The 27,989-nt window shown below is 54.0% G+C and overlaps 1 protein-coding gene across 2 annotated transcripts; it reads right to left on the bottom strand.

Annotated features, from left to right (window-relative positions):
* Positions 1-70: 70 nt before the first annotated feature.
* GNG2 (G protein subunit gamma 2) lies at positions 71-26,124 on the bottom strand. 2 transcript variants are annotated; one of them, XM_069783074.1, is made up of 4 exons: positions 25,926-26,124; positions 5,184-5,250; positions 3,862-3,977; positions 71-2,781 (listed from the first exon to the last, which is right to left on the bottom strand). In XM_069783074.1, the coding sequence occupies exons 3-4, from the start codon at positions 3,946-3,948 to the stop codon at positions 2,653-2,655; spliced, it is 216 nt and encodes a 71-aa protein (XP_069639175.1). In that variant the 5' UTR covers positions 3,949-3,977; positions 5,184-5,250; positions 25,926-26,124; the 3' UTR covers positions 71-2,652. The 2 variants fall into 2 exon arrangements, with proteins under 2 accessions (XP_069639175.1, XP_069639176.1); XM_069783075.1 differs by lacking the exon at positions 25,926-26,124 and adding an exon at positions 23,151-23,282.
* Between the last annotated feature and the right edge of the window lie 1,865 nt (positions 26,125-27,989).

Here is a 27,989-nt window from a genome sequence, read left to right as displayed (position 1 = left end):
TCCAGCCGCAACCAGGATGGGAACCCACCTCCCCAGAGGCTGGCACGCACAGAGCATCATCTCCAAAGGCTTGAAACAAATCCAAAATTTTATTTCAAACGAGTACACAGACCACGTGGGATGGGGATGCGCTACATTACAACGCCGACCTCCCGGCGCTGGCTTTCGGTTACAACTGCCCCCTCCCCAAAAGCCTGGCAGCGGCCAGTTGGCACTGGAGGGAAGGACTTGCCCCCACCGCCAGCAACCTTGGCAGAAAAGAAATAAAAGTCCTTTTCCAGTACTCCAGATATTTTTCTTTAAAAGCCTGGGGGTAGAGTTGAATGTCATTTGATACCATGCTGGAAATACAGCATCAGGATGGAGAGATGACTGGTATTTTTGTTGCGGGGGGGGGAACGATCTTGGCAGGCGATCTCTACTTGGCTAACAAAGGCATATCTGTGTAAATATAAATACTGGGGTGAAATACCTGGCAGCACACCAATGTCAACACCACTACCAACATAAAATAAAGACCAGCAACGTAAAACACCTTCAATGAGCAGTTTAGGCTAATTCAAAATTCCCCCCCTCCCCACTCTTCATGCAACTTTATTTCTTCATTTATTTATTAAGAATTCGAGTTGTAAAATACGCAAGTCGTTAAAAAAATTATTACAAACCACTTCATGACAGCATTTGAGAAGGGTTGGGGTGTGAGCCCTGGGTCAGACCGGCTGCGCTTCACTCTCTGTGACAGTACATCAGCGTTAAAAAGAAAAGACAAACCCGGGATGGGGTATTTACACGTCTGCCTTGTAACACCAAGAGTGAAACCAGCTGCAGAGCAAACGACTTCATCCGTCCTTCATCCTAAAGCTATGTGAGCTGTACTAAAAAGATTGAAACAGGGAGGTTGGAGGGGGGGCGAAAGCCACTGCAGGAGGGCGGGGACCATCTAGGCTACTCGTGTCATATAAACGTTCCCAGATGCCAAAAGTTTTGAGTCCAGTGTAAGAACAACAGGCCTTCTCTGTAGAAGACTAGAAAAAGAGTATGAAAAGGTAGAAAAACCAAAATGCACTTGTTACGGGCTAGAAAGGTACCTAAAGACTATTGCCCTCTTGAATCCACAGGAATTTTTAAGCTGATACCTGATTCAGAACTACAGTTTAGGGGGGATCACTGTAGACCCCCAAAACCCCTATGTGACACCCACCTAATTTTGTATGCAGATCCCCACGTTATGATTCCCAAAGTTTCCCAGGAGCGTAGATGAGCGGGGAAAGCTGGGAGGTGTTTAGCAGCGGAAAGGAGAGACAAGCCACGTCCGCAAAAGTATTAACCCGAGGCGGAGCCAAAAAAAGGTGGTGTGTGTCCCCCAAAATGCTGACGGCGGATGAACCGGACCTGGGAATAATTCCCCTGCCTGACGCGGAGCTCAGGCTGCGTGTAAACAAGGTATCAGGCACCTCCGTGAAGAGGTGGCCCCACGGCTCCCCAAGCTGCTCCCCTGCCCCTACCCATCGCGGTGGGGCCGCGACGGGAACGGGAAAGCCCGTGGGTGCGGGAGGGGGCAGAAGCATCCCACCACGGAGCAGCATCCCACCACGGAGCAGCATCCCGTGGTGGGGCAGCATCCCGGCCCAGCCCCAAGGGGAGGAGATGCTGCCAGGAAACCGAAAGAGCAGGACACGGACCAAGCGAGGAGGGCAGAGGCACAGAGGTGTAGAAGAGGAAAGACCCGGAAAGAAGTGGTCGACTTTGATTTTCAGATTTCTAGCTACCCCACAATGCCTGGGGCAGGGGCCACCCCGAGCCCCCGTGCTCAGGGGCTGGCACCTACCCTAATGCAGGAGGTATTTCAGGCACATCTAAGGCATCACAGGAATTGTCTTTGCTTTCAGAATTGCCTCAGTTTCCTCCCTACAGCTTCTCCCACCAGCACGTGGTGTCAAACGATAGAAAAAAAAAAGTCTGGAGCAGATGAACGGAGATAAGCTCTCATGCAACTACCACTGAATGTCGTCACAGGAGTATGAAGCACCAACCACGACACATGATTCACTTTTACTTGCAGAGCCGAAGCTAACCATATACAAACTGTTAGAAAGTGGGGTTTGCTAGAAACACGGAGCTGCCGGCGCCCTCACTAACCCGCCGCGGGGCCGCTCAACCCCTGCGCTACGCTACCGCCAGAACTTAAAAAGCACAAGACCGAACATTGAGTAACATCATAGTTATCTAACCTGTCGCTATATATCTGACAACTTAAATAAAAAATAATATTTTGGAAAGAAACCAACAATATCATTCCAAGAAGGTTATACACATCCTTAGCAGTTACTTTGCTCAGCACAGCTCTGGTGCTTTAAATATGGAACAATCAAACAATTTTGTGAGCAGAAAAGTGACACAAATTTATTCTTTACATATTTTTTTTCTTTCTAGGCAACTCTACAGACTTCAGATCTTTTGCCTCGCAATGCAGATCATCTTATTCCCCCAAAGGTGGCCAGGTTCTTTAAACATGCACATCTCTGTAGCTTCCAGGCCGTGTATTTTACTTATTTTTGTTTAAATTCTGTGGACTAGCAGGTCGTCCCCGTTCCTAAAAACTCTACATCAGTGTTCAGGGTGGCCTGAGTGCCAGTCAGGCTCCTTGAGGGTTTACAGGATCACGCAGAAGAACTTCTTCTCTCTAAAGGGGTTTTCTGAGGCCGGGACAGGGGTCAATAGGGGGTCCTCCTTGGCGTGGGCTTCGCAGTACGCCATCAGGTCTGCTGCCGCTTTTGACACCTGGAATAGAAGGAGCCCCGCGTTAGGGACAGGCTACGCTGGGGACATCCCACCCCGAGAGATCCCAGCGGTGGGGCTGGGCTCGCGGCATCCCCAACCCAGGGTTTGCAATATCATACCCTGGCCAAAGACCAGACCGGTGAATCGACAGCATGTCCCCGGTGGGGCTGGTTTTTCACCTCTGGGCTCTAAGCTCTCCTGTCGGTGGGTGCTCCCGTGAGCATCCTTCACGTCCTTCACCCATTCGCATCCTTCACCCGACTCGATCGTAGCGAGGACCGACTTTAGCCGGCACCACCGCATCCCTGCCGGATTTGCCCCCCATCCCTCAGCAGGGATGTCTACAGCTGCTATAGCAAGGTTTGCGGCCCGCAGCCACCGACTTGGCTATTTATCCAGGACACGGTGGCAGCTCCCAAGCTGCCGGAGCTCGTCCCAGCCCTCAGAGGTGAGGTTTTGCTTGCAAGCACCCAGACGTGCCTACAGCCAGCAGCCGGCCCCAAAGCACCTCTCTCCCCGGGACCGGCTGTCATCCAGAACCACCTCGGTGGAGAAGACAAATCCTATGGGATCTCAAGCTTAAAGCCGATGAGCTTTGGCATGCCCAGAAGCAGCAATTCTACCGGGGTGGAGCAGAAGCGGTCAGAGCAGAGGAAACGCCTCCCAGAAAGAATTGGGCTTTCCATAGGAAAGACGCTTCAGGACAATGTTGTTTTCAGAGTTTCCCCCACTAACCTCAAGGCTGAGCACCGACCACTGCCCAACAGCAGTTTTAACAGCAACTGTGATAAACAGCATGGGGTTTAACTTGTTCCCAGGAAGGTGAGATGCCTCGGGGAGAGTCACCCCTTCCCACCCCCCCGGCAGGGCTCCAGGCGATGCTTCCAGCTGCCTTCCACGGGCGAGCATCTCCCGCTGCCTTCAGCCACAGCCACCGGGATCGCTTAGACAAGCATCCTCCCTAAACACCGCCTGCCACCGCGTCCCAGCTCCCACAACGGGTTTTTGGCAGCTGCCCAGCAGCAGACCCCACCTCGCAGCATCCCTCTGAGCCGACAGCCAGCTCCCGAGCCACGCTACCTTTATCCTGTCGATGTTGGCCTCCATCTTCAGCTGCTCCACCAGCTTGCGGGCTTGCGCTATGCTAGCAGTGTTGTTGCTAGCCATGGGCAGGCCAGGCGAAATCTCCGGATGGGCTGCGGGCACAAATACACGTGGATGAATTCTTGAGAGCTGCTCCCAGCCCTGAAATCCCCAAAACGATAGGCTAGGGTTGCATCTGTGGAGCTGTTAGAGCTGAGCCGTGTGAATGAGGGCACGAAGACAGGAGATGCAGACCTGGGCGTTTCAGACAGCGTTTAATTCTGTGTTTATACAAGGGCAGTGAGCCGCCAGCCTTTGTGGGTATGCGGGTAGTCACACGCTGCCAGTGGTACCCTCCTGTGTCCTCCCCATCATCCCCAGAGCGGGGGATGCCCTGTGAGCCATGCTTAGGGGCCACGGGGACCTTCTAGATCACAGCCTGCAGCAGCAGGACCCCGGCTGAGCTGTATTTTGGGTTTTGCTGGTATTGGAAAGGCTGTGGTGGCAACAGAGCAAAAGGAAATTGGAGAACGGGCTCCCCCCGAGCAGCTCCGTGCTGCCTGGAGCTTCTGTGCCAGGCTCATTCCCCTGGCCCAAGCCAGGCACATCATCCAGCCCCGCGCCGGTGCCCAGCGAGCGTCCGGTGTCCCTTGGCCTCCCTTGCTTTGTCCCTGCTGCCAACTCGAACATTGAGATGCTAAACAGGATGCTGGAGTTTCCTGTTTCTCGAGATTTCTACCCCAGGCAGGCAGGGGACGCTCATTAAGTCCACGCTGTCTTGATCACGGATGTTTTTCCGTCACCTTATAACAGCAGCGAGCTCCGGCAGCGGCAGCCAGAAACCCAGCGTTCAGCTCCTCCGGCAACCGACGTTTTTACAAGCAGCGAGTATTTTACAGCAGAGGCACAAGCCGTGCTGTGCTGGCCCCTGCCTGGCTGGGGCTGCCCGCGAGCTCGAAAATGGGGGGATTTTGGGGATGTCCTGCAATAGCAGGGTGCAGCGAGCCCCCCGCCAGCCCCTTGGGCGATGGGACAAGGATGGCACAGCCCTAAAATTTGTGGCTTGTGGCATTTTAGGGAGGGCACCGAAAAGCTGTGGGCACATTTAGCTCAAGCCCGTCTCGGGGGATATAAGGGTGTTTGGACAGAGGCTTATCCTGGGACCTACAGAAAAAAAGCAACCTGGCACTAAGCAAGGTGCTCATGCTCGGAGGTGACCAGAGAGCGAGTTGTGCCGGGGCCAGCCGGGATTTTGGGACGAGACCCCTCCCCAGCCACCCCCTGCCCATTGACGAGCGCGAGGAAGAGTTCTTTTTTACCAGAAGCAGGTCTCTCCGGTGATTTGTGCCTCTAGGGGAAGATCTGCTCCTCTTGGCCGTTCGCTACCTTTAAATAAAGAGAATATTAAAAAAAAAAAAAAAAAAAAGGAGCCAGGTTAGGTTGCTGTGATGCCAGTCAATAAAACGAGAACATTATTTATGGCACCAGGAAACTCAGAGCCCTCACAGACGCCGAGTCCCGTACCCTGCCGGGGAGGCAGAAAGGCTGTGGGTTTCCTTCCGTATCCCCCCCCCCACTCCCTCCCGTGCCCTCCAAGCACAGCCCCCAGCAACAATATTTGTTTGCATTCAGCGAGGTTTTCTGTACAGGAAGAGGTTTCAAGTCAGCAGGCAACTATCCGAGGGCTGTCGGCAGCAGCCGGGCTTTTCGCTGTTCCCCAGCTTGCGGCGAGCCCCACGGCACATCCGAACACGCCGTAGGATGCAGGGCGAGAGGGGATGCAATTTAACCGTCTGGTGCACAGAGCACGTGGCGGGGCGGAAAGAGCATCCCCCGGGGAAGGCTGCCAAAATCCTCCCTCCCTTCGCCGCAGCCCAGCTCCCACCGAGCATCCCCGACAGCCCGAGCTCCTGCCTGGGTCTGCCCTCGTCGGGCAAAGCTCTGCGCCATCGCTTGAGGTTTAGCTCAAGCATTTGTCCTCTTTCCACGCTGTTTTTTCTGAGCTCTTCCCCTTCTTTGCTGGAGAAGCATTTGAGCAGCAGGCTACCAGGGTGACTCTCTCCTGCTTTTGCTTTCAGTTCTCCCTGCAAAGCCACAAAGTGGATGGCGGTGGCGGTGCCACCACGTTTCTGATGCGGCAACCGGTGCTGGGCTCGTGGGAAAGCCGGTGGCCATATAGGTTCACCTAGGTGAACTTCAACCAAGACGCCGTTGCATGGTTTGGATGCCTCAGAGACTTTTCTAAAGCAGTAAATGTTATTCTCGGTGGTGGTGTGCCATTTCATACAGAGGACCGTGGTCTGTTGCTGCTCCGGCGGCATGGAGTCACTTAGGGAGTGAAGTTTAACGTCACGGAAGGAGGCACGGCAGCAGGGAGGACTGCTAAGTGCTTCTGTACGGCTGCTACAGCCCCGATCTTTTAAAAAAATATATGCATCCAACCCTCATGCAAGAAAATCCTCCCATGCTCTTACTACACTAAACCCTAGAGGCGCTAAGGTGGAAAAGAGCCCCCAAAAGGCGGCCAGAGAAGACCGAGACCCTGCTGGGACAAGAGGAGGGGACATCTGTGAGAGCATCCCACCGTGCACCAGGCTGGGACGATGCTGGGGACCCGGGGGCAGCTCAGCCAGCTTGCAGGACCAGGAGCCGGCCACGCACCCCGGCCACGCTCAGCCCCTCTGCAGATGCTTCATGTAGGAACTTGAACCAGTTTGGGGCCAGCGATTGTTTTACAGCGTTTCCATGCTTCGAGCAACTGGGCGTGCTTCCTTCAACACGAATAACAAAAAAAAATAGCAGGTGACACTTCGAAGTGAGCTTGTGAGTATCTCCCACTGAAAAACAAGTCCTGCGACAGCCCAGGCGCCACTCGGGCAGCAGCGAAGCTGTTCAACCAGGGCAGCCACAAAAGCAGCTTTTTTTTATCCCAATGTGAGAACACCCCACCGGACCCCAGGAGGTCGTGAAGCCACCAGGAGTAAACCCAAAGCCTCCATGCCTTTTCGTTTCAATTTGATTTAAGCCAAGCCAAGCTGCTAAGCATCCTCTTCTCCTCCCCAGTGCCTCTTTACTACCGACTGCAATCAGCCAAACCACCCTGGCAGGTGCTGCTGCCCCACAGCAATACATGTATTTCAGACTAGACATAAGGAAGAAATTTTTTACGCTGAGGGTGGAGAAACACTGGCACAGGTTGCCCAGAGAGGTGGTCGATGCTCCATCCCTGGAAACATTCAAGGTCAGGTTGGACGGGGCTCTGAGCAACCTGGTCTAGTTGAAGGTGTCCCTGCTCGTTGCAGGGGGGTTGGACGAGATGACCTTTAAAGGTCCCTTCCAACCCAAACTATTCTGTGATTCTATGAGTTATTCCTCTTCCCCAAGACCCAACAAGGTGTGGGGTTCCCTGCCGCCGGACCCCACGCTGAACTAGAAAATACTTGTTAGTGTGTAGATGCCAAGAGCATCAGACTTCAGACAAATTAACACCACGCTGGAAAGTATATAAATCCTCAGATCGGAGGAAAAAATGCCAATATATTTGAGAATGGCTGTTAGAAGGAAATTTTCTTTCCAGGCAGCTTAATTCCTAGTGGTGTCATCCCTCTGTGGGCCAGCACTGGGACGGGAGCTTTCAGAGCCAGGGTTGGAGACCCGGTGGATGCAGCGAGCCCGCCTGACCCCGTTCGGGGAATCCAGGTATTCCCAGCACGGCAGGGTCACGGCAGCCTTTGGGCACAGCGGGTTTGTACGGGGATCGATGGGGCTGAGCGAGCGCAGAAGGAGCCATCGCGCAGGAGGGACACGTGCCGGCGTCCGCCGCCTTACTCCGATTTACCTATAGGTCCCCTCCGGCTGGCAGAGCTCAGCTTCTGACCCTAGCCATCAAAATCCCAACCATAAAGCTAAAAATCACCACGTTTCCCAATATTTCCCGATCCTCCCGTTGTCATGGGGCTGTTCTCACACCCGATGCTGTCGTGCTAAAGTTTGCCTGCAAAGAAAGGGGTTTAATGGCACTCACAGGGGAATACGGATGGCGTCTTATTTCACCCGCTTAATGGCTTGTGTGCCTGGATAATAGGATTCCTGCCTTGGAGCCCACAGGTTAATGAGTACGGATGCTATTTTATTTTCTTGCTAATGATGTTTAGCATGTACAGTACGTAGATATCGTCTCTTTTGGGCTCTGCATTGTAATTACAACTCAGGATCTCGCCAGGTTGTTTTGATACTTGTCTGTTGTACAGAGGTGTCACAAGTTATTTACTGCATGTGGCAAGAGGTTGAATTCATTTAAAAGCATGCAAAAGCGCTTGCAATAAATGTCTGGACTCAGAAATTTTGCTGCTGATTTTTGCTAGCTGGTACCTATGCTCCAAGAAAACATTTATTGTTGTCTCTGTGTTTAATGATGAGTGACTGATAAACAAATGATATTTTCTTCTTTCACCGGTGGCACCCAGCCAAAACAGGCACCAAAACCTGGGATTTAGTTGGGCAACCGGTGAGGGATGCCCCTGACGTCGGGGCTCTGATCCAGCATTCATGGCTGTGTCCGTTCTTGGTCTGCTTGCTCGGGCTTTGCCAAAACCTTGAGCTTTTACCCGTGACGTGGAGCAACAAAACCCAGCCCGTGAGCTGCCCACCATCACTGTTTCAGCGTGCGCACAGCGAGCTGCTGCCCAGCGGGATGAGATTGGGGTTTAATTTGTTCTGCGTTAAAAGCCACCATTGCTTCGGGCTGAGGGACAACCAGCCTTCCTCCATCCCAGTAAGTTAATCACATCTACCTTGCTTTCTGGATGCATTTCTCCCTCCCAGCACATTTATGGATCCTGCACCCCCTTTAAATATTCTTCTGATCCAGGGGAGAGCATTGGTGATCCCCGAGCGAGGTGGCATGGAGGCACTGACCCCCATCCCTCCTGCCAGCACACAGCCCAGCCGCTGGAGTCTCGTTTAAGTCGGCAGTAAATTAATTTGCCAAGTTGCCTGCTGCTCCCCATCCAGCTCCGGCCTGGTGACTTGCGGGGACTGCCTCCTGGCACAGCCTGGCACGAACCGCTTTGCCACGACATCGACCGAGGCAAAACGCCATGTACAACCCAAAAAAGCCACTGTGAAAGGAGCATTGCTTGATGCCAGAGCAATCGAGACCTCCTGCTAAGCTGCCATCCTACTCCTTCCTCCCTAACTGGGCTCCTATGGGGCTCTGGCATCCCATAGCTGCCAGCCCTGCTTGCAAGAGTAATTAGCCTTCGTTTGCCAGCTCCTCGTTAGCACGAGCTGCCGCCTGCTTTGCACAGAGCTGTGCCGAAAAGCTGCAGAGTAAGCGCTTGGGCATCCCCGGCCTCGGCACGCCTTGCGCCAGCTCCATCACCAGCCCCAAACCCACAAAATCTGAGCCCAACCTCCCCCCTAGCTTTTTCCCCCCGCCTTTTGCTTAGGGTTGTATCTCAAGTTGCACATGGGTGGAGACTGGAATTCTCCTAAATGTTTAAAAAAATGGCATTTTAAGGCTGATTATTTACTCCAATTACCTTAAATAGGCAGCTATCTTTACGGAAAGGGTATCTCAAAGCATGTTTTGCACTGGGTTGGGTCCATCACGGTTCAAAGGCAGCGCTAACCCTGGCTGGGACACCAGCGTCCTTGGAAAGCATTTTCTTACATTCTTGAAGGTGCAAACGGGCATCGAGTGAGATTTTACAGGTGTCACGAGACATCTCCTGCATCTCGAGGGGTCTGCAGGCTTTGCCCACCCAACTGTGGTCCTCTGCAGTTTTTAACCTGTGGATCACACCCTCTCCTGTCGCCCAATTTTCCAGACTTTTTTCACCTGCCAGTAGTTTTTTCTCCATTCTCCCCACACCTCCCAGCTGAACTGAAAGGAAAAGCGGCGGAAAGAAACCGAAAGTGCTGACATCTGCCAGGGCAAAACCTTGCTGTTCCTCCACCATAAAGACCGAAAGCAGCTCCCCGGAGCGCTGCACGACATCCCCCACCACCGAGAACGGTTCCTTTTCAGAGTGAAAGCAGGAGCCTCCCTGCTTCTTGGTTTCAATTAAAAAGTCATGCTTTCCATCACTGATGCACCAGTATTTTCCACCCAGTTAGCAGCAAAGTGGGAGAATCCCACTGGGGCAGCCAGGATTTTGGGGAGCGCAGGGCTCAGGCTTGTTCCTACCAGGCAGGCATCACCCAGGGTTTTTTTTGTCCAGAAAAGGTGCCAGGCTGGGTATTGTAACAGAGGGATTTGTTCCAGCTCCCATTCGTGCTGGGATTGCTCCTGGCCCCTGCACATCCCAGCGGCTGAGGCCAGCCCAACTCGCTGCATCCCAGAGGCACAGCCAGATGCAGGACCAACGCAATCCCCACCGAGGCAAGCGGGCTCTCCTGAAAACTGCCTTTTCCTCCCCAAAAACCATGTGTGATGCAGCACCCAGAACAGATAACCAAGCGTACGGCCGTGCCGTCACCCCCCCGCAGCCGGCATTGCCGGTCACCGATCGGCAGAAGCATGGGAATCCCTCCCGCAGGGCTGGCTGGCTTTTGAAGCCATCCTGTTGCTTTTGCTAAAAACCATCGCTAAAAATAGGCCGCTCGGCTGAAAAATAATTACTAAATATATACAGAAAAATGTAAAAATATTACAGACAAAAAGAAAATAGCACGTTTCCAGGGGGTGGGAGCTGGTGTAGTCGCGTTGATCTCAACAGCAGTTGCAGACCTGGCTGGGAAAGGAGCCTTAATACGCCCAAATTACATGTGTTTCATTATTTCCTTAAGCAAAGAAAATGTTATGAGCTAAATTTGTGCCCGTGGGCTCCCATCGCACCACTTTGCCGGGGCAAAGGACCTTAATCCTCAGCGGTGGTTACAGCCACGGCTCTCAGCCCCCGTCCACGGGGATTTTATTCCCTTTTTCAAGGTCCATTTTTTACGCCTGATGTCCAATATGGTTTTAAATCACCGAAAAGCAGCTCACAGGACAGAGACATGCTGGCAAATAAATAAATTAATTAAAAGGCACCCGAGTGGAAAATGAGCCTGTTTCCATGGAAATGGCTTCATTATCACACCAGCATCCGATCCCTTCTGCCAAACAGGGGAGAGGTGGGATGGGTGCCCGTTTCAGCCCCGATGCCGGTGTTTCGGCCCCGATGCCAGTGGGTTTCAGTGCCTGGCCTCCCACTGCTTCTGCAGCAATCAGGGAGAGTGCCAAATCTGTTGCCCACCTTAGCCTTGCGCAGCCCTATTCAGCCATATTTCACCCCAAAAAGCAGCACTGGGGTCAGACCCAGCCCGCCGCTGGCTCCGCCAGCCCTGGGTCCCGACAAATCTCGCTATCAAGGCAATGCAAAGCATACAGAGTGAGCGGGAGCTGCAGCAAAGATTTTCCCTCTTTCCTAATTTTGCTGGGGCGTTAAATAAAGAGCTCAGCTCTGGAGCTGGCTTTGCAGCGAGCCCAGCTCGAGACATTCCCTCCATCCACCTTGTGTTGCCGGATCCGACCGCGACTGCTTCCCAGACCTCATTAATATCCACAGTCGATAGCACGCTTTTCCACAAAGTTTGCAAGCACTAAAGGCTTTAGCAACGTCCATTTATTTGGAGAGGGGAGCGTGTCCCAGCGCAGCCCGCCTGGGCTGAGGCTCCAGGAGAACCCTCCTTCCCAAGAAGCACGTACGAAGCGGGAGAGGAGCAAGGAGGCAGCTGCGATGGAACCAGGCGGTTCCAGCCCCGCGGGGACATTTCGGGTCTCGCAGGGCTGTCCCTTTTGCCTGGAGAAATCACCACGCCGTGGGCGTCACACAAAAGTGAGAATCTCAGCTTTTTATTTTCTCACAGGCATCCTAACGGCTCAAAACGAAGGCAAACAGAAACCGACCTCGACTTCCTTTTCTTTTTTTAGTTTGGGTTTTTTTGCTTTTTTTAAGAGATTATTCGGGTGAAGGACCAGCCACCAGACAGCACAGTCTGGGACATCTGCTCTGGTCCCTCCTGCCACCATTCATAGAAAATGGTGGCTCTCTCCGGCAGGGTACCGCGGGGAGGGAGCATCGACCCATCCTCCTCCTGCTCCGGGGTCGGCACAAGGCTCTGGCACCGCGGGAACGCCGCCGGGGTTACCGATCCCTGTGCTGAAGGTCAGAAGTTTAACAGCAGCATCGTTTCCCTGCCTGACGAAGCTGGAGATTTCCAGCGAGCCAAAAAACCATGCGACACCCCTACGCTGCCCCAGCGCTTTCAGGGATGTATCCAGGAAAATGAAAAGCTGCCATTTGGGGGAAAACCCTGGGGAAAAGTGTTTGGTTTTAATGCACAAGGGACAAATCCAGCTGTCTGTGCAGGTCAGGCACTGGGAGGATGGGTGCCCTGGGAGCTTGGTCAAATACTGGGGAATTAGGATGCCCAAATACTGGGGAATTAGGATGCCCAAATATTGGGGAATTAGGATGCCCAAATACTGGGGAATTAGGATGCCCACATATGTGGTCCAGCGGTCCAAGGAAGCAAAGCTGCAGCCGAGCATCACCTCCTTCCCATGACCTGAGTTTTCATCCAGATTAAAAATACCCATCATTTTGCCAACTCACTTCAGACCTCTGGCCAGCCCCTCGTCGTGCTCTCCGCACCCACACACGCTCGTGGTGACGCTTCCCGGGGACGAGCTGGGGCAATGCCTGCCAGAGAGGCAGCCGGGCTCCTCGCTATCTGCTTAGGCTGTGGCAGAGAAAGAAAAAAGGCCTCGGCTGTCACATTTCCGTGTGACACACCAGAAGGGACCGATAAGAGCACGCATCCTGTCACGCCGTCCCCAGCATCACCTTTCGGGCTCTCCTGCCGCAGTGGGTTTAAGCACAGGCTCTGCTTCTGCAGTCCCCACCGGGGCTGAGCAAGGCCACTGCTGCACTTCACTGAAAATGAAAATGATTTAAGGGTTGGGGTTTTTTTGGTTGTTGGGGTTTTTTTTCTTTTTTTTTTTAGTTTAACAAAACGTTAAAACACACCCAGAGGCCAACGGGCGACTGAAGGCTCGCTGCAGTGCACGTGAGCGGAGGAGCAAGAACTCAATGAGCCTCTGCCCTGCAAATCCTCTTGCAGCAAAACCCTCGCAGTACGGGACACGGCTGTCTCCTGTGCAAGTTACAGTTAGCCTTCATCCTACCCAGATTTAAAAAAACCCACTAATGCTCTCAGTTGCTTGCATTTTATTTTTATGAAACTTGCCTGAGAGGAGGACACGCAGCTTTAGAAATTCCCTAAAACCACCGGCACTCCCCGGAAAACCACGGTTTCTCAGAAATGCCCCATTAGCTGCCTCCTGCAAAGTGGTACCCGTGCTGCCTAGGGCATCCCCGACCTCCCCGTCGGGCTGGAAGATGGAGACATCTCCACAATCTTCAGAGGTCCCCTGGCCTCACCAAAGCACACAGATGGCCCAGTAAATATGGAGAAGAGAAGATCTCCCTTCCCCATGTGCCTGCAGTCCCCACAGCAGAACTCTCACCTTCCTTTCCCCCCCCGCTGACGTGCGGGGCTCCCCGGTGGTCCCATGTCCTCCCATGAGTCGGACACACGGATTTCTCCCTGTCAGGTCCACAAAAACCTTGGAAAAGTGGCTGCTAAGTCTCGGGACATCACAAGTCCGCAGGTTTCTCCCACGCTGGAGGGTCTTTGCCCTGCATGGGGGTCAGCCCAGGCTGGAGGCCAGCGGCACTATCTGCAGCCCTGGCCAATGCACCTTTTAACGTTGGTTAAAATACTCCGCAGACATCCTTGAAAATACTTGAGTATATTATTTTTGCATTTCTACCGAGCAACAGCCAAGGAAAGACTAGTTCCTCTTCTATAATGCGCTGCACCCATGTTATATACCACAGCAAACCCTTTCTTTAGGGTTATTCTCAGCCCGGCAAAACACTTATCAAGGGCATGACTCTTCCCAGGCTGGAGTGACCCTGATATAACCATATCAGGGGCAGCTGGTGATAACCCAGCACTGCCAACACCCACACACCAATGCAGCAGCAACTATACAGTAAAAGAACGAACGAATTGACCAAATAAAAAATTCCTGTTGAAACCCCGATCATCTCTTGACTACCAAAATCCACCCCACGAAACCTGTTTCCTACTGATGAAGTGGCAACAGGCTGGGTAGTCCCTTACTTCATGGGGCAGAAATTTCTCCCGTCAACGAGACTCTCGGACTAAGAAACAGGCACCACCTCCCAGCTGGCCAGGAAAAAGCAGAAACCCTCAAAAAAATCTCTTTTTTCCCATGGAGAGACCTCTAAAAAACCACAATCGCTCTTTAATTAGAAGCATCATCACACCTATGACTTCTCAATTCCTTCACTTCTTGATTCCTTCCCCAAAACAACTCAAATAGACTCTGAAATAATTTTTTTGTACAGACCTTGCTCAGAAATCCCAGTTCCCTGCCCCTTGTCCCAGGAAAAAGAGAGATGGTTAAAGCTGCCGAGGAAGCAATGAGCTCCTGTACCAGGAAAAGGAGTTCAACATCTGTTCATACAGCTCTGAACTCCTGACCCTTAATTAAGGGAAGCAGCCAAGAGCTATTATTTCACGTTAATTAACTGATCCATTCTTGGGTTTCAGTTTTTAACATCCTGCTCTTAAGTATTTGCCAGGGTCAAGATAAAGACCTTTAGGGGAAGGTACGAAATGAGGTTTGAAAGCGAAGGGAAGAAGAAGGGAGCGCTGCGAGGCAGAGGCGTTTCACCCAGCATCGCATTTGCAAAAAGATTTGGGTATTTGGCTGCGTCAACACCACTCCCAAAGGGACAAACCCACCCTGAGCCTCACACAAAGTCACCCTGAATTCAAGGTCACGGTGACTTACCAACCACCCGTCGGGGGTACAGCCACCCCGAAGGAATCAGGGCAAGCCACTGAGTTGCCCTGATTTGGCTAAAATGTCGCATTTTAAGGGGGCAACCTCCCTGTGACACCAGGAAATCGGAAGGAGCGTGTGGATTTTGCACTAGCTCCTGCCATGGTGCCAGGCTGCTGGGCTCATCCTTCTGCAAAGCATTTTTCAGCCCAGCTGAAATAAAACCAAAACCATTCCTTTAGCTTACAACGCAAGAGCCTCGCCTTTTCGCCCAAATAACTTCTGCAGCACGTGAAGCCCTCAGCTGCAGAAATCATTGCAATGAGAAATCATTCTCTGATGATTTCACCCAAACCAAACCTATATTAGAATTTTATTTTAAGTAACACTCACACAAAGCCTAATAACCCTTTCCAGCCGCTGGGAATCACCCAACAAGTTACATCAGCAAAGAAACAACCCCGTTAACCATCCCATTAGTTTAAGCCCTCCCAGGAATTACCTTAGACTTCTTTAATTAGGTATCCACTGTACAAAAGAATTAATTAATTAGTGATAAGCACCTGAACCACATTACTCAGAAGGCTCTATTTCAAGCTTCAAATACAGCAAACAGGTCACAGCCTATCTGTTATAGTAGAGCAAAGCCACAGCGCTGCTGCCTGGTATTCTTCTTCCCATCCCTGCCATCAAAGCAAGAAGGCTGAAAGCTTTTTTTTTCTCCTTCTTTATCTCTTTTTCAGGTTTTTCACGGCATCCAGAGCTGGTGCCTTTAGAGCCAATACTCAAATAGCAGATGCACCACATGGAGATGGGAGAGCTTTGCAATTACTTTCTGAGATTCGGTGTGCTTTAGGCATGGGTTGCGGGGTAAAATCCTGTATCTTGCAGCTACGGGTACCTTGCAAAGGTTTCACTACAAAGCTGTTGTACCACAGCATTGCTAAGATAGCTGTTAAGTGAGTAAAGCATTTGCTGATGGCCAGGTCCCAAGCTGCAGGTGGAGAATCACTACGGAATGTGGGTGATTTTAGCAGGTTTCTGGGGACAAAAAAAAAGAGAAAAAAAAAATCCCCATGCTATTCTGTATTTTCACAACCAATAACTTTGAAAAGTAATTTATTGTGGCTTGTGCTGGCCCTGACATTTCACAGCCTGCAGTTTCCCTGCTGGCAAACTTGAGGCTACCAGGGTTTTTTTCTCCGAGCTGACAGTCCGCAGCAGGGCTGCAGGCAGGGCTGCAGAGCCCTGATGGTGCTGCAAACCAGGTTAGCTGGGGCCGGCTGGGGAGAAGTAGGTTGCTCCTCTATCCCTGGTCGGTGAGCTGACCCATATTATCTCAATTAAATTTAACTTCTGCAGCCCACTGCTGCCTCTTTTTTTTTTTTCTGTAACCTAATGCATTTAGGTCTAAAGTAGGACTCCGGTCACGGAGACAGCGAGTACATCTGGGTCCTTCCCAATGTGACGAGGAGAGGAAGGCGCAGCTGTGGCGGCAGAATTGGGACAGGGACGTGGAGGGGGATCGAGAGGTGGCAGCACCGCGGCCGTGGGCTCGGCAGGTTCCCCCGCTCAGCCCTGACCACCACGCTCCTGCAAAACAGCAAAATTGGCTTTTCTCTCCCAAGCTGTGCCCTCGGAGCCTTTCCCACGCTATTCCCCTGGCTTGGCGAGCCTGTCTCCATCCTTACCCCCCTCTCCGGCGTGCTCATCGCTTACTAACCTCTGCATACAACATCTTGGTTTTCCCGTGGAACCCAAAATCCCTGAACCAGCCCGTTTTCCCCTTAAAACACAGGCAAAGCATCCCTGCCACTCTTCCTGCTGAGTCAACGGCCCTGCTTTTACCACCACGCGTTATTCTGGCTGTATTGTGAAATGACACATGCTCAGCAAACACTGATATTACGCAGACGGGAGGAGAAAGCCACCCCAGAGCTGCTAGCCTGGGCGGTGTTTTTACACTTGCAATATCAAGCATTGCAAAAAAAAAGAAAAAAAAAAGGAAAAAAATTTAAAGCCAAAGAAACCGTGCAAAGCCCAGATTAAGCAGCACAAAATGACGTTGCCCATGCCAGCTCGCCCTCCCCTCCCATGCATCGATACCTCCTGTGCCGGAGATCAATCCATCCCGGCCATGCCGTGGGCCCCACGTGCTTCATTTATCCCACCCCATGCCCATTCCCGGAGCTTTAATCCTTCTGCCAAACGAGCCGGAGCCACTGCGTTTGGGCCCCGCTGCTCTGCGAGCTGTTTTCCTAAGGGCAAGCGCCTTTCCCTGCCTACCTGGCTGCTGGGAAACCTCAGCACGGAGCTGTGAGGTTGCTTTCCATATTTTTCCCAGGGTGAGCTATGGAAATCAATGAAGTCAGCTGGTCTTTGGGGGGCTGGGTTTCGGTTCCAGGTAGGATGGAGGAGCAGCATCGATTCACAGCCAGCCTAACTTTTACATCATTTAATGGCAACACTTACACAGGGCTTAGATTTAGGCTTAAAAAAAAAAAAAATCGGTGCCTCCCTTATTTGCTGCTTATACCTCTCCATAAGCCTGGGTTGCTGCGTTAAAATAATCTTTTTATTCCTCCCGGCATGATGCAGAGGGAGGAGGCAGAGTCCCCCCCGCTGGCGTTAGCTGGGGAGCGAGGGAAGCACCGGACACGAATACAAACCCCCTAAGCCAGGATGTGAGGCTGAGCAGCAATTATATTAAATCAGCTGATAAATAATGCAATGTATTTTGATGGTACCAGCCCTGCAAGCACCGCACAAACACCATCGCCTCTCCACGATATTAAAAATACAAGGGATGAAGCGCAATCAGGTCGGTGTGACTTGAATAATTGAACCTAAAGCCCTTCTGAAAGGCTGTCCTTGGGGCACACCTCTGGCAGAGCTACCAGACCATTGCCTCTTCGCAAGGTCCTACACAAACCGACGGACTCCGCCAGACCTGGTCAACATTCAACGCTTTCCCATCCAAGGTGGGAGACCTCTTTTGGGGCACTTTCCAGCATGAGCAGAGCTGCTCCAGCAGCAGACACAGTCCTGAAGACTAATTAGAAGTGGTCCAAATAGGTTTACAGGTTGTGGATGGCTGATGACCCCCGCTAAGGACCCCAAACCACTGCAGACCCAACGAGGGGGTAGGAGATCCCCGAGAAGGGACGTAGAGACATGGAGAAGACCCAACCTCATGGAGAAGACCTGGCCACGTTTCTGCATGACACCCTGGGGGTACCTGGACCCACATGGACTCATACGATGTCTGTGGGGACAGCACTGATCTGCCCATGGTGTTGACCCTCCTCTGAGCAGGACGTGAGACCAGAAACCTCCAGAGGCCCCCTCCAACCTAAATGAATCATTGACCATGCTGGTTCGTTACCAAAATCCCTGTTTGCTCACTAGAAAGCCCCTGAGGGATCCAGAAAACAACAGGAAAATGGAGGGAGGTGGCACAAATCCTTGGGCAGCTCTCCCCATGGCCACCAGCTCTCAGGACTAACGCATCCCAGCTTGGCAAAAGCCAAAACTGCAGCCAGTGACTTCTTCCATAACACATCTTCACAGCACAGGCAATCAACAGCCTGAACTTGATCTGCAAAACCAGCCAGCCCACTCCTTTATCCCCACTCAGGCTGTCACAGAGAGGTAAGTATCTCCCCATGCTCTTCACCCAGCTCCTGCCAAAATGGGTCAAAGTCAACAGCCGATACAAGCAGAAGGAGCCCTTGGAGCCGACACAACCACCACGACAATCGCAAGCGACATAAAACTGCATGACGTGCCAACAGAGCATCCCCCAGAGCAAGTAAGGAAGCTAAAAACCCAACCATGAGGACAAAACCCAACCTCCTTGTATGCGGGGGGCGGCCACAGTGAGGAAGCCTCCACCATGCAAACGCGATGGTCAGATGTTTTCTGCACACCCTTTGGGACCCCAGGAAGGAGAACACGACCCACAAAGGATCTGCTGTCCTCAGCAGCTCAGGGTTCACGAGAGCCTTGCTGGGGCGGTGGAGGGGAAGCGCCAACCCGAGACACCTCCCATGAGCGGCTGTGGTCGGAGCAGCAAACAGCACAGCTCCGCTCAAGAGAACCTTTATGGAGATCACGAGAGGTCTGGTTTTGTCAGATAAGAAGAAAGAAAAGGAAATGTCACAAGGTTTACAACCAAGCAGCTGAAGATTGAGTCTGTTCACCTCCAGGGTGACTAATGAGCTTTGTGCAGCTGCTGGTACGTTCAGGCCACACTTCAGGGCTCCCCAAGGCTGCTGAGAGGAAAAAAAAAACCAATAAACCCCCTCCTAACAGGTACCAGCACTAGGGCTGCCTGTGCTACCTTAGAAAAACGGGCACCAAGAATTTCTCCTGGTGCTTTGGTCCTCGGGAGACTCAGACCAAGGTCTTGGTGTCCCTCTGTCTGAGATGACCCTTTCCAGAGGCGAAAGGCAGCGAGGATCTGGCAGGAGGGTTTGGGAGCAGCGACGCAGCGAGGAGCTGGTGCCCCTGGGCTCCATGAGTGCAAAGGGATCTCCAAGGACATTTAACCTTCCCCCAAAGCCATAAACCTCAAAAAGCTGGATGCGGCCCGTACATAAGGACCCGCTAACACCGTATTGACCCGAGAAGATGTCTGCAGATGCTGGGGACACGCTAATCCCCATCAGAATGGTGTCTGCAGATTTGAAACCAAAAGAAGCAGTGGGGGAAAAGGTGGTCTCCTCAACTCATCCCCCATATATCTCCTGTCCCGCAGTGTCCCCTGCGTGCGTGGCCCAGGGCTCTCTGCAGGGCACAGCCCCAACCCCAGTGATGCTTCTTTAATCTCCCACACCCCCAACACCCACCCGTTCCTCCCACGGTCTGCTTAAGGAGGAACACATCGAAATGGAGAATAAATTCTTGCAAGGTGATTTCTGCTTTGAAATGGCTCACGTGTTGCCTTCTTCCTACTCATGGCAGTGGGGAGAGCAAGCTGGAGCCCCGGCCCCCCACCCTGACTTGGTTGGCAATCACCGTCCCGCTCTTCTCCACCCCCACGGGTGATGGATAACTCCCCGCGGTGGGTTTGAGTCAATCCAGCCCAGCCCCGCAGCGAGGTTAAGGCCACGGCAGCCGTGTTCAGCTTTGGGTTTGTGCTAATTTGGTTTCAGTTTGGGTTCAGCCCTTTGGAAAACCCAAAACCTACCCAATGCTGTCGAGGAAGGAGAGGGACAAGCCCAGAGCCCAAAGCTCATCTCGTGGGTGCTCCTTACCCCAGCCCTACCCCAAACCGGGCATCATAGCTGTAAACATAACGAAGCCCTAACGATGACGCTTGCTGCATGCAGAGACACCCTGGCACCAGCCTGGCATCCCCCGGTGACAGCAGGATTGCGAAGACACATTTCTGGCACCCCTGTCGCGTTCCAGATCCATTCCCTGACTCCCAACGCCTTCTTTATCCTCCTTCCCTCCCTTCACTGCACCTACTCCAAACCAAAACCAAAGACACCGGGGCCAAAAAGGAATGAAACCAATACCAAGCATCTTACATCTGCTGGTGGCTGGTGCTTTCTTACCCAAAATGGCCCAAAAAGCACAACTCCTCCAAACCCATGGTTAACGCAATGTGCTCAGTCTACAGGAATTCACAGCTATGGGGAGGGTTTTAAGACAACCGAAGCCTGAAGCATCCCTTCGGCATCTCCCTTAAGCGGATCACCCCTCAGGTTCGTGACTCTCGGACGCCTGGCAGTGCTCCCCGCTCTGTCCCGGGGAGACGCTGCAACAGGTTAAATGCTCCTGCACTTCATCCAGCTTCAGCTCCTGGTCTCTCCTCAGGGACATGGCTCAGACTGGAGCAGGCAAGAGAAAAAACACGACTTCTCCACATCCCCGTGGATGCTGGTGGGTGCACGGGGAGACCCAGTCTGTCCCCAGGTCCCCAGTCTGGGGGAGCCGTAAGCAATCCAGTCCTACCATGACCGCTGCTTTTCCTTGGCTGCAAGGACTCAATGCCACGTATGCTTATTGGCAAATAACCCAAGAAAAATTTTTCTTAGAAAAGAATCAGCAAACCTGGGTGTCAGCATTAGCACAAATCCTGCTCTTGCAAAAGCCCGGGGCTGGAGCAACGCTGGCATTCGCCGTGACTTGGCGTAAAACCCAAACCACTGGTGAACCACGCCATGGCGGTTTCAGAACCCCAAGGAGGTGCAGGGCTGGGACAGCCCTTTCGGCCACCATGCTGGGGATGCTGCGGGGACCGATCCGACTACAAAAATCTGTCCCCGGCTGCGCCGTTGCCGGAGGAGCACAGGTTTCCTAACACAGCAGGGCTGACGCAGAGAGGCACGACAGCGCTGGAACGACCCGACTATAATTAATGCACAAACCCACCCGAACCCTGTCACTATTTTTGACAGCCAGGGGAGCACCGGGGCGGCTGAGTTGCTCCCGCACGAGCAGGTGGAGGAAAGGGGTTTCTTGGTGCCGACTTACTCTGGGCATCTTCCATAATTAGGTCTGTGCCTCTGCGCAGAGGTGCCGGTGGTGGCACAGGGCACCAACGTCCCTGCGGTCCCTGGCTGCAGCTGGGAGCAATGTCCGCAGGGATGGGGAACAGGCAGTTTTGTCCGTAGGGATGGGGAACAGGCAGCTCTGCCCGCAGGGATGGGGAACAGACGGCTCGGACCACGGCAGACAACAGCCAGGCTTCGGGGCTGGGGTTTAGCCGCCCCGGTCGGGAGGATGCTGGAGGAGGAGGGATGCTGAGCAGCACGGCTCAGGGGTAAAACCAGCAACACAGAGGAGTTTGCAGTGGGAATATCCCATGCTACGCCAGGGATTTTTCCCCTTTGGTGGGATCTCATGCGATCCGGGAAGAAGCACTGATGCTCAGGATCCCTGATGAGCTCCAAGGCTCGGGCAAGGCTGCTCCTTCCCACCCAAGTTGCTCCCTCTTACAAACCCAGCTGCCCAGCCAAGACCTTCCCGGCCAGGAGAGCCGCTCGTAGGGAGCATCACGGGAGGGACAAAGCCAACTTTCCCTCCCCAAACCCTCAGGAAAACGGGACAATAAACCTGTTAAACCAAGACACCGACTCAGCTAAAGGACCTTATCTGCCATGGCAGCACCTCTGCCCCGCACCGGTTCCCGGGGTGCCCTGCCGCGGCGGGTACAGCACTTTGGGGTTCACAGCAACACCCCTGAGAATAACCAACCCGCAGCTCAGCTGGCTTTTGGATACTAGACAAAAGCATCACCCACCATCGGAGACCTCCCCGCGATGTCGGTACCCGACGACAACAATCCAGCAACGCCTGGACCTTCCCTTGGATAAACTAATTAGCCTGAGTTACAACGATGACGACAGACAACAGGGGAAGAAAACTGCTGTGTGAAAAGCAAGGGAAGGACGAGATAAGGTGAAAACTAATTGTGTGTGGTAGGATAAGGAGGTCCTGCTGCAGCTGCTGCCCCGGAATTGTCGAGGGTTTCTCAACTGCATGCGAATAGCAAGGTGGTGATTTTTTAAGGTTTGGTACGTTGCCATTTCAGGGATTTTTTTTTTTTTTTCCACTGAGCATGTGAAAAATTGGGTTTGGTGTTTGAAGTCCATCATACCTCCACGAAATGCAGGAGATGCATGATTTTAGACTTCAGGCTCAGCACGGCTGCATCCTCACACATCCTCGCCCAGCCCAGGGGCTGCCTGCATCCAGCTCCCGCTGCCTCCCAGTCCGCAAAGCGCTGGTGATTTGCTTACACGGCTCTGATCGAAGACATCATTAATTAATCACTGGCCTGACCCAAAGCCCAGGCTCAACGGACACCATCCCAGCGACTTCGGATGGGGTTTGGAGCAAGCCCTACTTCTTCGCGGAGCCAAATCCGTGTCCTCCCGGCAGCTGGAGCCCATCCTTCTCCCCAGCTCAGACCTGCCTCTAAACAGGGCGAGTGCCAAACGGCTCGTGCCAAGCGTGTGCGGAAAGCCGGGAGAGACAGCCTGCGTTCCCCCGCAGCCATCACGCGCTCCCCCACGAGCAGCAGAAGCAGGAGCCCCCCCTTTTTCGCTTCTCCCCATGAGTTTGGGGGGGGCAAGGCTGCTCCTGCGCTTGAAAGGGACCACTTTTGGGGGTGTTTGCACCATGCATGTTGCATGCAAAAGAAAAAATAGGGTGAGGAAGAGCTGAAGCCCCACTGGAAGTGAGCAGGCGATAAAACTGTGTAAGGCCAAGCACAAAAATCCCCTTGCCAATGAACCACACTGCACCCCACGCCCTGCCCCGCAGCGTGGGGTAGCATCTCTGCTTTTCATCCCATCCCTCCTCCCAACAGCCGCTGCGACCCCATGAAGCAGCTGAGCAAGAAACCAGAGAGGGAGAAACAGTGAGAAAAGAGTCTGAAAAGCAAGAAAAATTGAAAACCCACCCTAATCCCTTTGCTCGTTCCTCCTGCTTCTGCACTGGCTGTGAACACACAAGGCCGTATCCCGCTCCAGGCGCAGGAATGAAACGCTTGGAGAAGTCGCGCTGAGAACTGATGCAACTCGTGCCGAAAATGGTGCTTTTCCCAGGGCAAACCCCTTATTCCCAACCCAAAACGGGGCAACGAGACAGCAGGACGGAGCAGGCGGTGCAGCCCCGTGGTACCCGGTGGCAGCACATGTGTCACGAGCGTGCCGGCCTCGAGCATCCCGGCACTGACGTACGGGATGGAGAGGCACGGCCGCCGCCGGGCAGCGTGTTTTGGGAACACGGGGGGTCCACGGGGCTCCGGCACTGGCTCGCCAGTCCTAATTACTATGGTAACAGCCTGCGCCGGCGCCTGGCTGTCCTCCTTCGGTGACTCACTGGGTTTCAAAAGGCGAAGTGGTGTCTCGGCTGCCGCCGTTCGGAGGCCAAAGCACTGAAAGCCCAGTGGACACATCAGCATCTGTGAGGCCACCGGGTGGGAAGGCATTGCCCACCCTTGCAAAGTTTGCCTTTTTATCGCATTTTCCACTCGCAGACACCCTGGCACGGGGTGGCAAAGCGGCAAGCTTGCTTGGGGATTAAAAATAATAATAATAATAATAATAATAATAATAATAATAATAATAATAATAATTGAGCTTTGTCACGGGTTCGCAGCCATCTACCCATGGGAATCCCATAGGGCATCGTGCTGCAATTGCCTGCTCCTGGTCTCGATAACCCCCGTGCTGCAAGTGGGCCAAAATTTCCCAGGTGGAAAATGATAAACCCCGTGCCGCGAGGCAGCCCCGTGCCAGGCCCTGATACTGGTTTTCATCCCCCCCCCAGGGCCAGCCATGCCACAGTACGGCCACTCATCCGAACCCACACGCAAAATGTGCCCCCACCAGCTCACAACTGCAAAGACCCCAGAGAAAATATAATGGGCAACCTTAATGCCAGTACATGCACTACTGGGAGCAAAGCTGGCAGCTCCCGGGGAATTTGGGAGAGAGGATGGGCACATGCAGGCACTGCGCTAGTAGTGGGGGACCCACAGGTCCCCCCAAACTGGGGTTGCCCCATTTTGGAGGTGAGGCTGCCTCCAGTCATCACCCAAGCGATGCTGAGACCGCCAAACTCGTGTCACAGGTGAGCGGCCAGCAGCATGTGGTGCCAGCAGCGGCAAGCGGCTGCCCCTGCTTCCTCTCACAAGCAAACACGACGCTGAAAAAGCCAAAAAAAAAACCCCAAAAGGCACTAAAACTGGTGCCAAGGGAGCAGCACGGCCAATACCCGGCCTCGCGGGGCCAAGATGGGAGCTGGGGTGGGGCTGAGCCACGTGCCCCCGAACCCCACAGCATGGGATGAGAAAAGCCCCGTTATAAACCTGGGAGCCCCTTTAAACATCCTCCTGGAGAAAGGCTTCGCCCCAGGGCTTTCCTGGCAATAATTAATTGAGTCATATTTCAATCCAGCCAACGGCCATATGGTTGAAAAGAGGATTAAAATCGCATGCTCCAGCTGCATTCAGGGAAATCCAGTTATAAGGAAAAATCCTCCGTGCCTGGCCCCAGCCTGCTGCCAGGGTACGTGCCCCAGCCCCTTTCCCTCTTGTGGCCAGGGAGCATGGGTTCGCTGGCGGGGCGATGGTTATTTGGTAATTCGGGGGCCCAGAGGGAAAAAGGGAAATAAATAACATACCAGACCTGCAGCGATCCCCTGCCCTGCGGGCAGCAGGTACAGCAGTGGCAGATAATGCGTGCTCCGAGTCACTACCCTTTGGGGTAGCACGCTTTAAGTTCGTTAGTAAAGGGTGGGGGATCGCCGTGCTTCAAGATTTTCCTTAAATATAAATCCATTTTCCACCAGCGAGGCAAGAAGGCAAAAGTTTTTTGCTGGATTCCCCTCTCGCTGGGGCAGGCGAGCCCTGGACCGGGTTCTGCCAAGCACACCTTCCCAGCTGACTGGGTATTTTCCCAGGTTTACTTTTCCCGAATGCTCGCCCCACAAATCACTGCTGGGAAAAATAAGGATTTTGATGCAAATGATGGGGAGAGGGCCACTGCCACGGGGATGGCAGGGTGGGGCGTGGGGTGCCCCTCCACCTGTATGGCCATTGCCCCCAAATCCCCCCCAAATCAGGCTGGGGGGGGGTAGATCCATCCCAACTGAGGTCCCTGCAGGGATTTGGGGTTGGGAAAGTCTCCCCCTTCCTTCCCAGGGAGAAAAAAAAACAAAAACAAAAAACCAACAACCAAGAAATAGAGAAAGAAAGAACACTACGTCTCATTCATCCACGGAAAAAGCCTTTCCTGTGATGGCAAATCCGTCGATTAACTGAGGATCAAACCCTCTAAATTAAATCTTTGTTGGGGAGACTGAACTCTTTGTACGAGGTACCTTTCCCCCCACTCCCAGCCCCAGCGGGATGGGGGGGGGACCCCCACGCCCCCCCCCGACACCCTCCCCCAGCGCAGGTGCCATCGCCACCTGAGACTGTGGGGTCCCCGTGGGGTGGCCAGCGGGGGGGGGGGGGGCGACTGATACCCGGGGGGGGGGGGGATTTTCTGCTGATTGCAGCTTGCGGCTGAGCCGTTTTGGGGGGGGGACACTAGCAGCAGGCGGCCGAGGCTGGCGACCGCCCTGTCCAGCCCCAGTATGCCCCAGTCCTTCCAGTCTCAGTCCTCCCAGTGCCCCCCCCATCCCCAAATCCCGGTTCCCCCCCCCCCATCCTTGCAGCCGGCGGTACCTGGAGGCGGGCGGTGCTGTCCCGGGTCCCCCCGCGGGGCGGGCGGGCGGCGGCGGGACGGACGGACGGACGGACGGCGGGATGGATGGAGGGATGGATGGAGGGATGGAGGGAGGGAGGATGCAGGAGGAGGGTGGTCAGCAGCAGCCCCGAGCGGCGAGTCCCCACCCAGCTTTGTCTGCGCTCATCCCTCTGCCTACAGGAAGCGGCTCGGCCCCGACTTCCTCCTCCTCCTCCTCCTCCTCCTCCTCCTCCTCCTCCTGCTGCTGCTCTCCTCTCCTCTTCTCTCCTCCTTCTCCTTCTCCTTCTCCCTCTCCTTCTCCCTCTCCTCTCCTTCTCCTTCTCCTCCTCCTTCTCCTTCTCCTTCTCCTTTTCCTCCTCCTTCTCCTCTCCTTCTCCTTCTCCTCCTCCTCCTCCTTCTCCTTCTCCTTCTCCTCCTCCTTCTCCTCTCCTCTCCTCCTCCTCCTCCTCCTCCTCTCCTCTCCTCTCCTCTCCTCTCCTCTCCTCTCCTCTCCTCTCCTCTCCTCTCCTCTCCTCTCCTCTCCTCTCCTCTCCTCTCCTCTCCCCCGTGTTTTGCAGATTTTTCCTCCTGTCCCTCACCCCGCCTCGGTCCCTCTCCCTGTCCCTGCCCATGTCCCTGCCCCTTTCTGCCCCAGTCCCTTCCACGGTCCCTTGTCCCTGTCATCCCCCTCCCCCCCCAAACCTGCACCCCACACATGCTACACACCAACCCCACAACCCTCACACCCACCCACTGTACCCCCAATCCTGCACCCATCACATACCCTGCACCCCACAACCTCCCCCTGCACCCATCACATACCCCACACCCCACTCCCTGCACCCACAGCCCCCCAGCACCCATCCCTGCCCCCCCCCCCCAACCTCCCAGCCCCATGCCTGGACGCCTTCTTCTGTCCCCCCAGCCCCCCAAACCCTCTTAGCACTCACACCTCTGCCCTGACGCCCCCAGCCCCCTCCTTGCCCCCCTCAAGCCCTTCCCAGTTCAAAAGTTCCCAGCCCAGCCCCTACCTGCCCCTCCAGGGCACAGCTCGGGGGAACACCCAGCACTCAGTATTTTGTATTTTCTTTTTAATCGGTGTGAGCCCACATGCCCTGTTTTTAGGATTTCAGGTGGAAGATTTCGGAAAGAGCTGGTGAGCGCTGGTGGGGTTTTTATAAGGCGACCCCTTCCTCCACCTGCACCCCAAAACATCCACAGCCAGCCCAGCTGGGTGCTCATGGCTAAACCTTCAAGTCCGCTCTCTGGAGGACTCAACAGCCCCATATTACACATATACATTGAAAATACATTAAGGTGTTCCCTGGGCAGGGGACACAGCAGAGCTGGGGTGCAGCACGACCCCCCAAAACAAGGCGCTGCAAACCGTGCCGGTGCCCACGACGGCAGCACCAGCACGGTGGGATGCAGCTCCCCGTGGGCGGTAGGCACAGGCATCCCGCAAAGGGCAGCGGTGGGACCCTCCCCCAGGGCCGGCAGCGGTGGGCAATGGGGGGGCTGCGTGTCACCCCTCCGCTGGCCAAACTCTGCAGGATTCCTGGCAGAGAGGTGCTGGCTGCCAGAAACTGGGTTTCCCCTCCCGTTTCCACAGCAACACTCGATGACTGATTTCCTTCGCTTGCCCTGCAAGCGGGGTGCTGGAGCTCAGCCCTGGCACCCCACCCTGGCACCCATAAAGTCCATACTCCCAGGATCCTGGCAATCCCCCCGGGAAGCACCCAGCACAAGGCCGGGGCTGGCAGGGTCCCCCCCACCCCGTACTGATCCCAAACACAACACAGGGGACGTGCGGTGCTGCATTAAATAAAAGCGTTGCATCCAATGATAATTTCAGGGTGCAGAAGGTCCCCCCAGCCTAAAGAGACACGGGCACGCGGGGTATCTTTGTAATTATTGCCGATCAGTTGTTGGTGCCTAATTGGGATGATGTCAAAGGGTACGTCCAGCAATTCTTGTTTCGGAAGGGCTGATAAAATGAGGATGCTCTGCGAGGTGGGGACAGCCGTCACTGCTTAATGGCAGGAGAAAGCACTGCCTGTTTT

This window comes from Haliaeetus albicilla, chromosome 5 (genome assembly GCF_947461875.1).
Source record: "Haliaeetus albicilla chromosome 5, bHalAlb1.1, whole genome shotgun sequence".
Taxonomy (NCBI): Eukaryota; Metazoa; Chordata; class Aves; order Accipitriformes; family Accipitridae; genus Haliaeetus; species Haliaeetus albicilla.
This window is presented reverse-complemented; position numbering and strand designations above follow the sequence as displayed.

Excerpts from the sequence above, each read along its gene's own strand:
- GNG2 (XM_069783074.1), bottom strand. The coding sequence starts at position 3,948 with ATGGCTAGCAACAACACTGCTAGCATAGCGCAAGCCCGCAAGCTGGTG. Across the intron at positions 2,782-3,861 it reads CCAACATCGACAGGATAAAG|GTGTCAAAAGCGGCAGCAGA; the intron begins GTAGCGTGGCTC and ends CTTCTATTCCAG.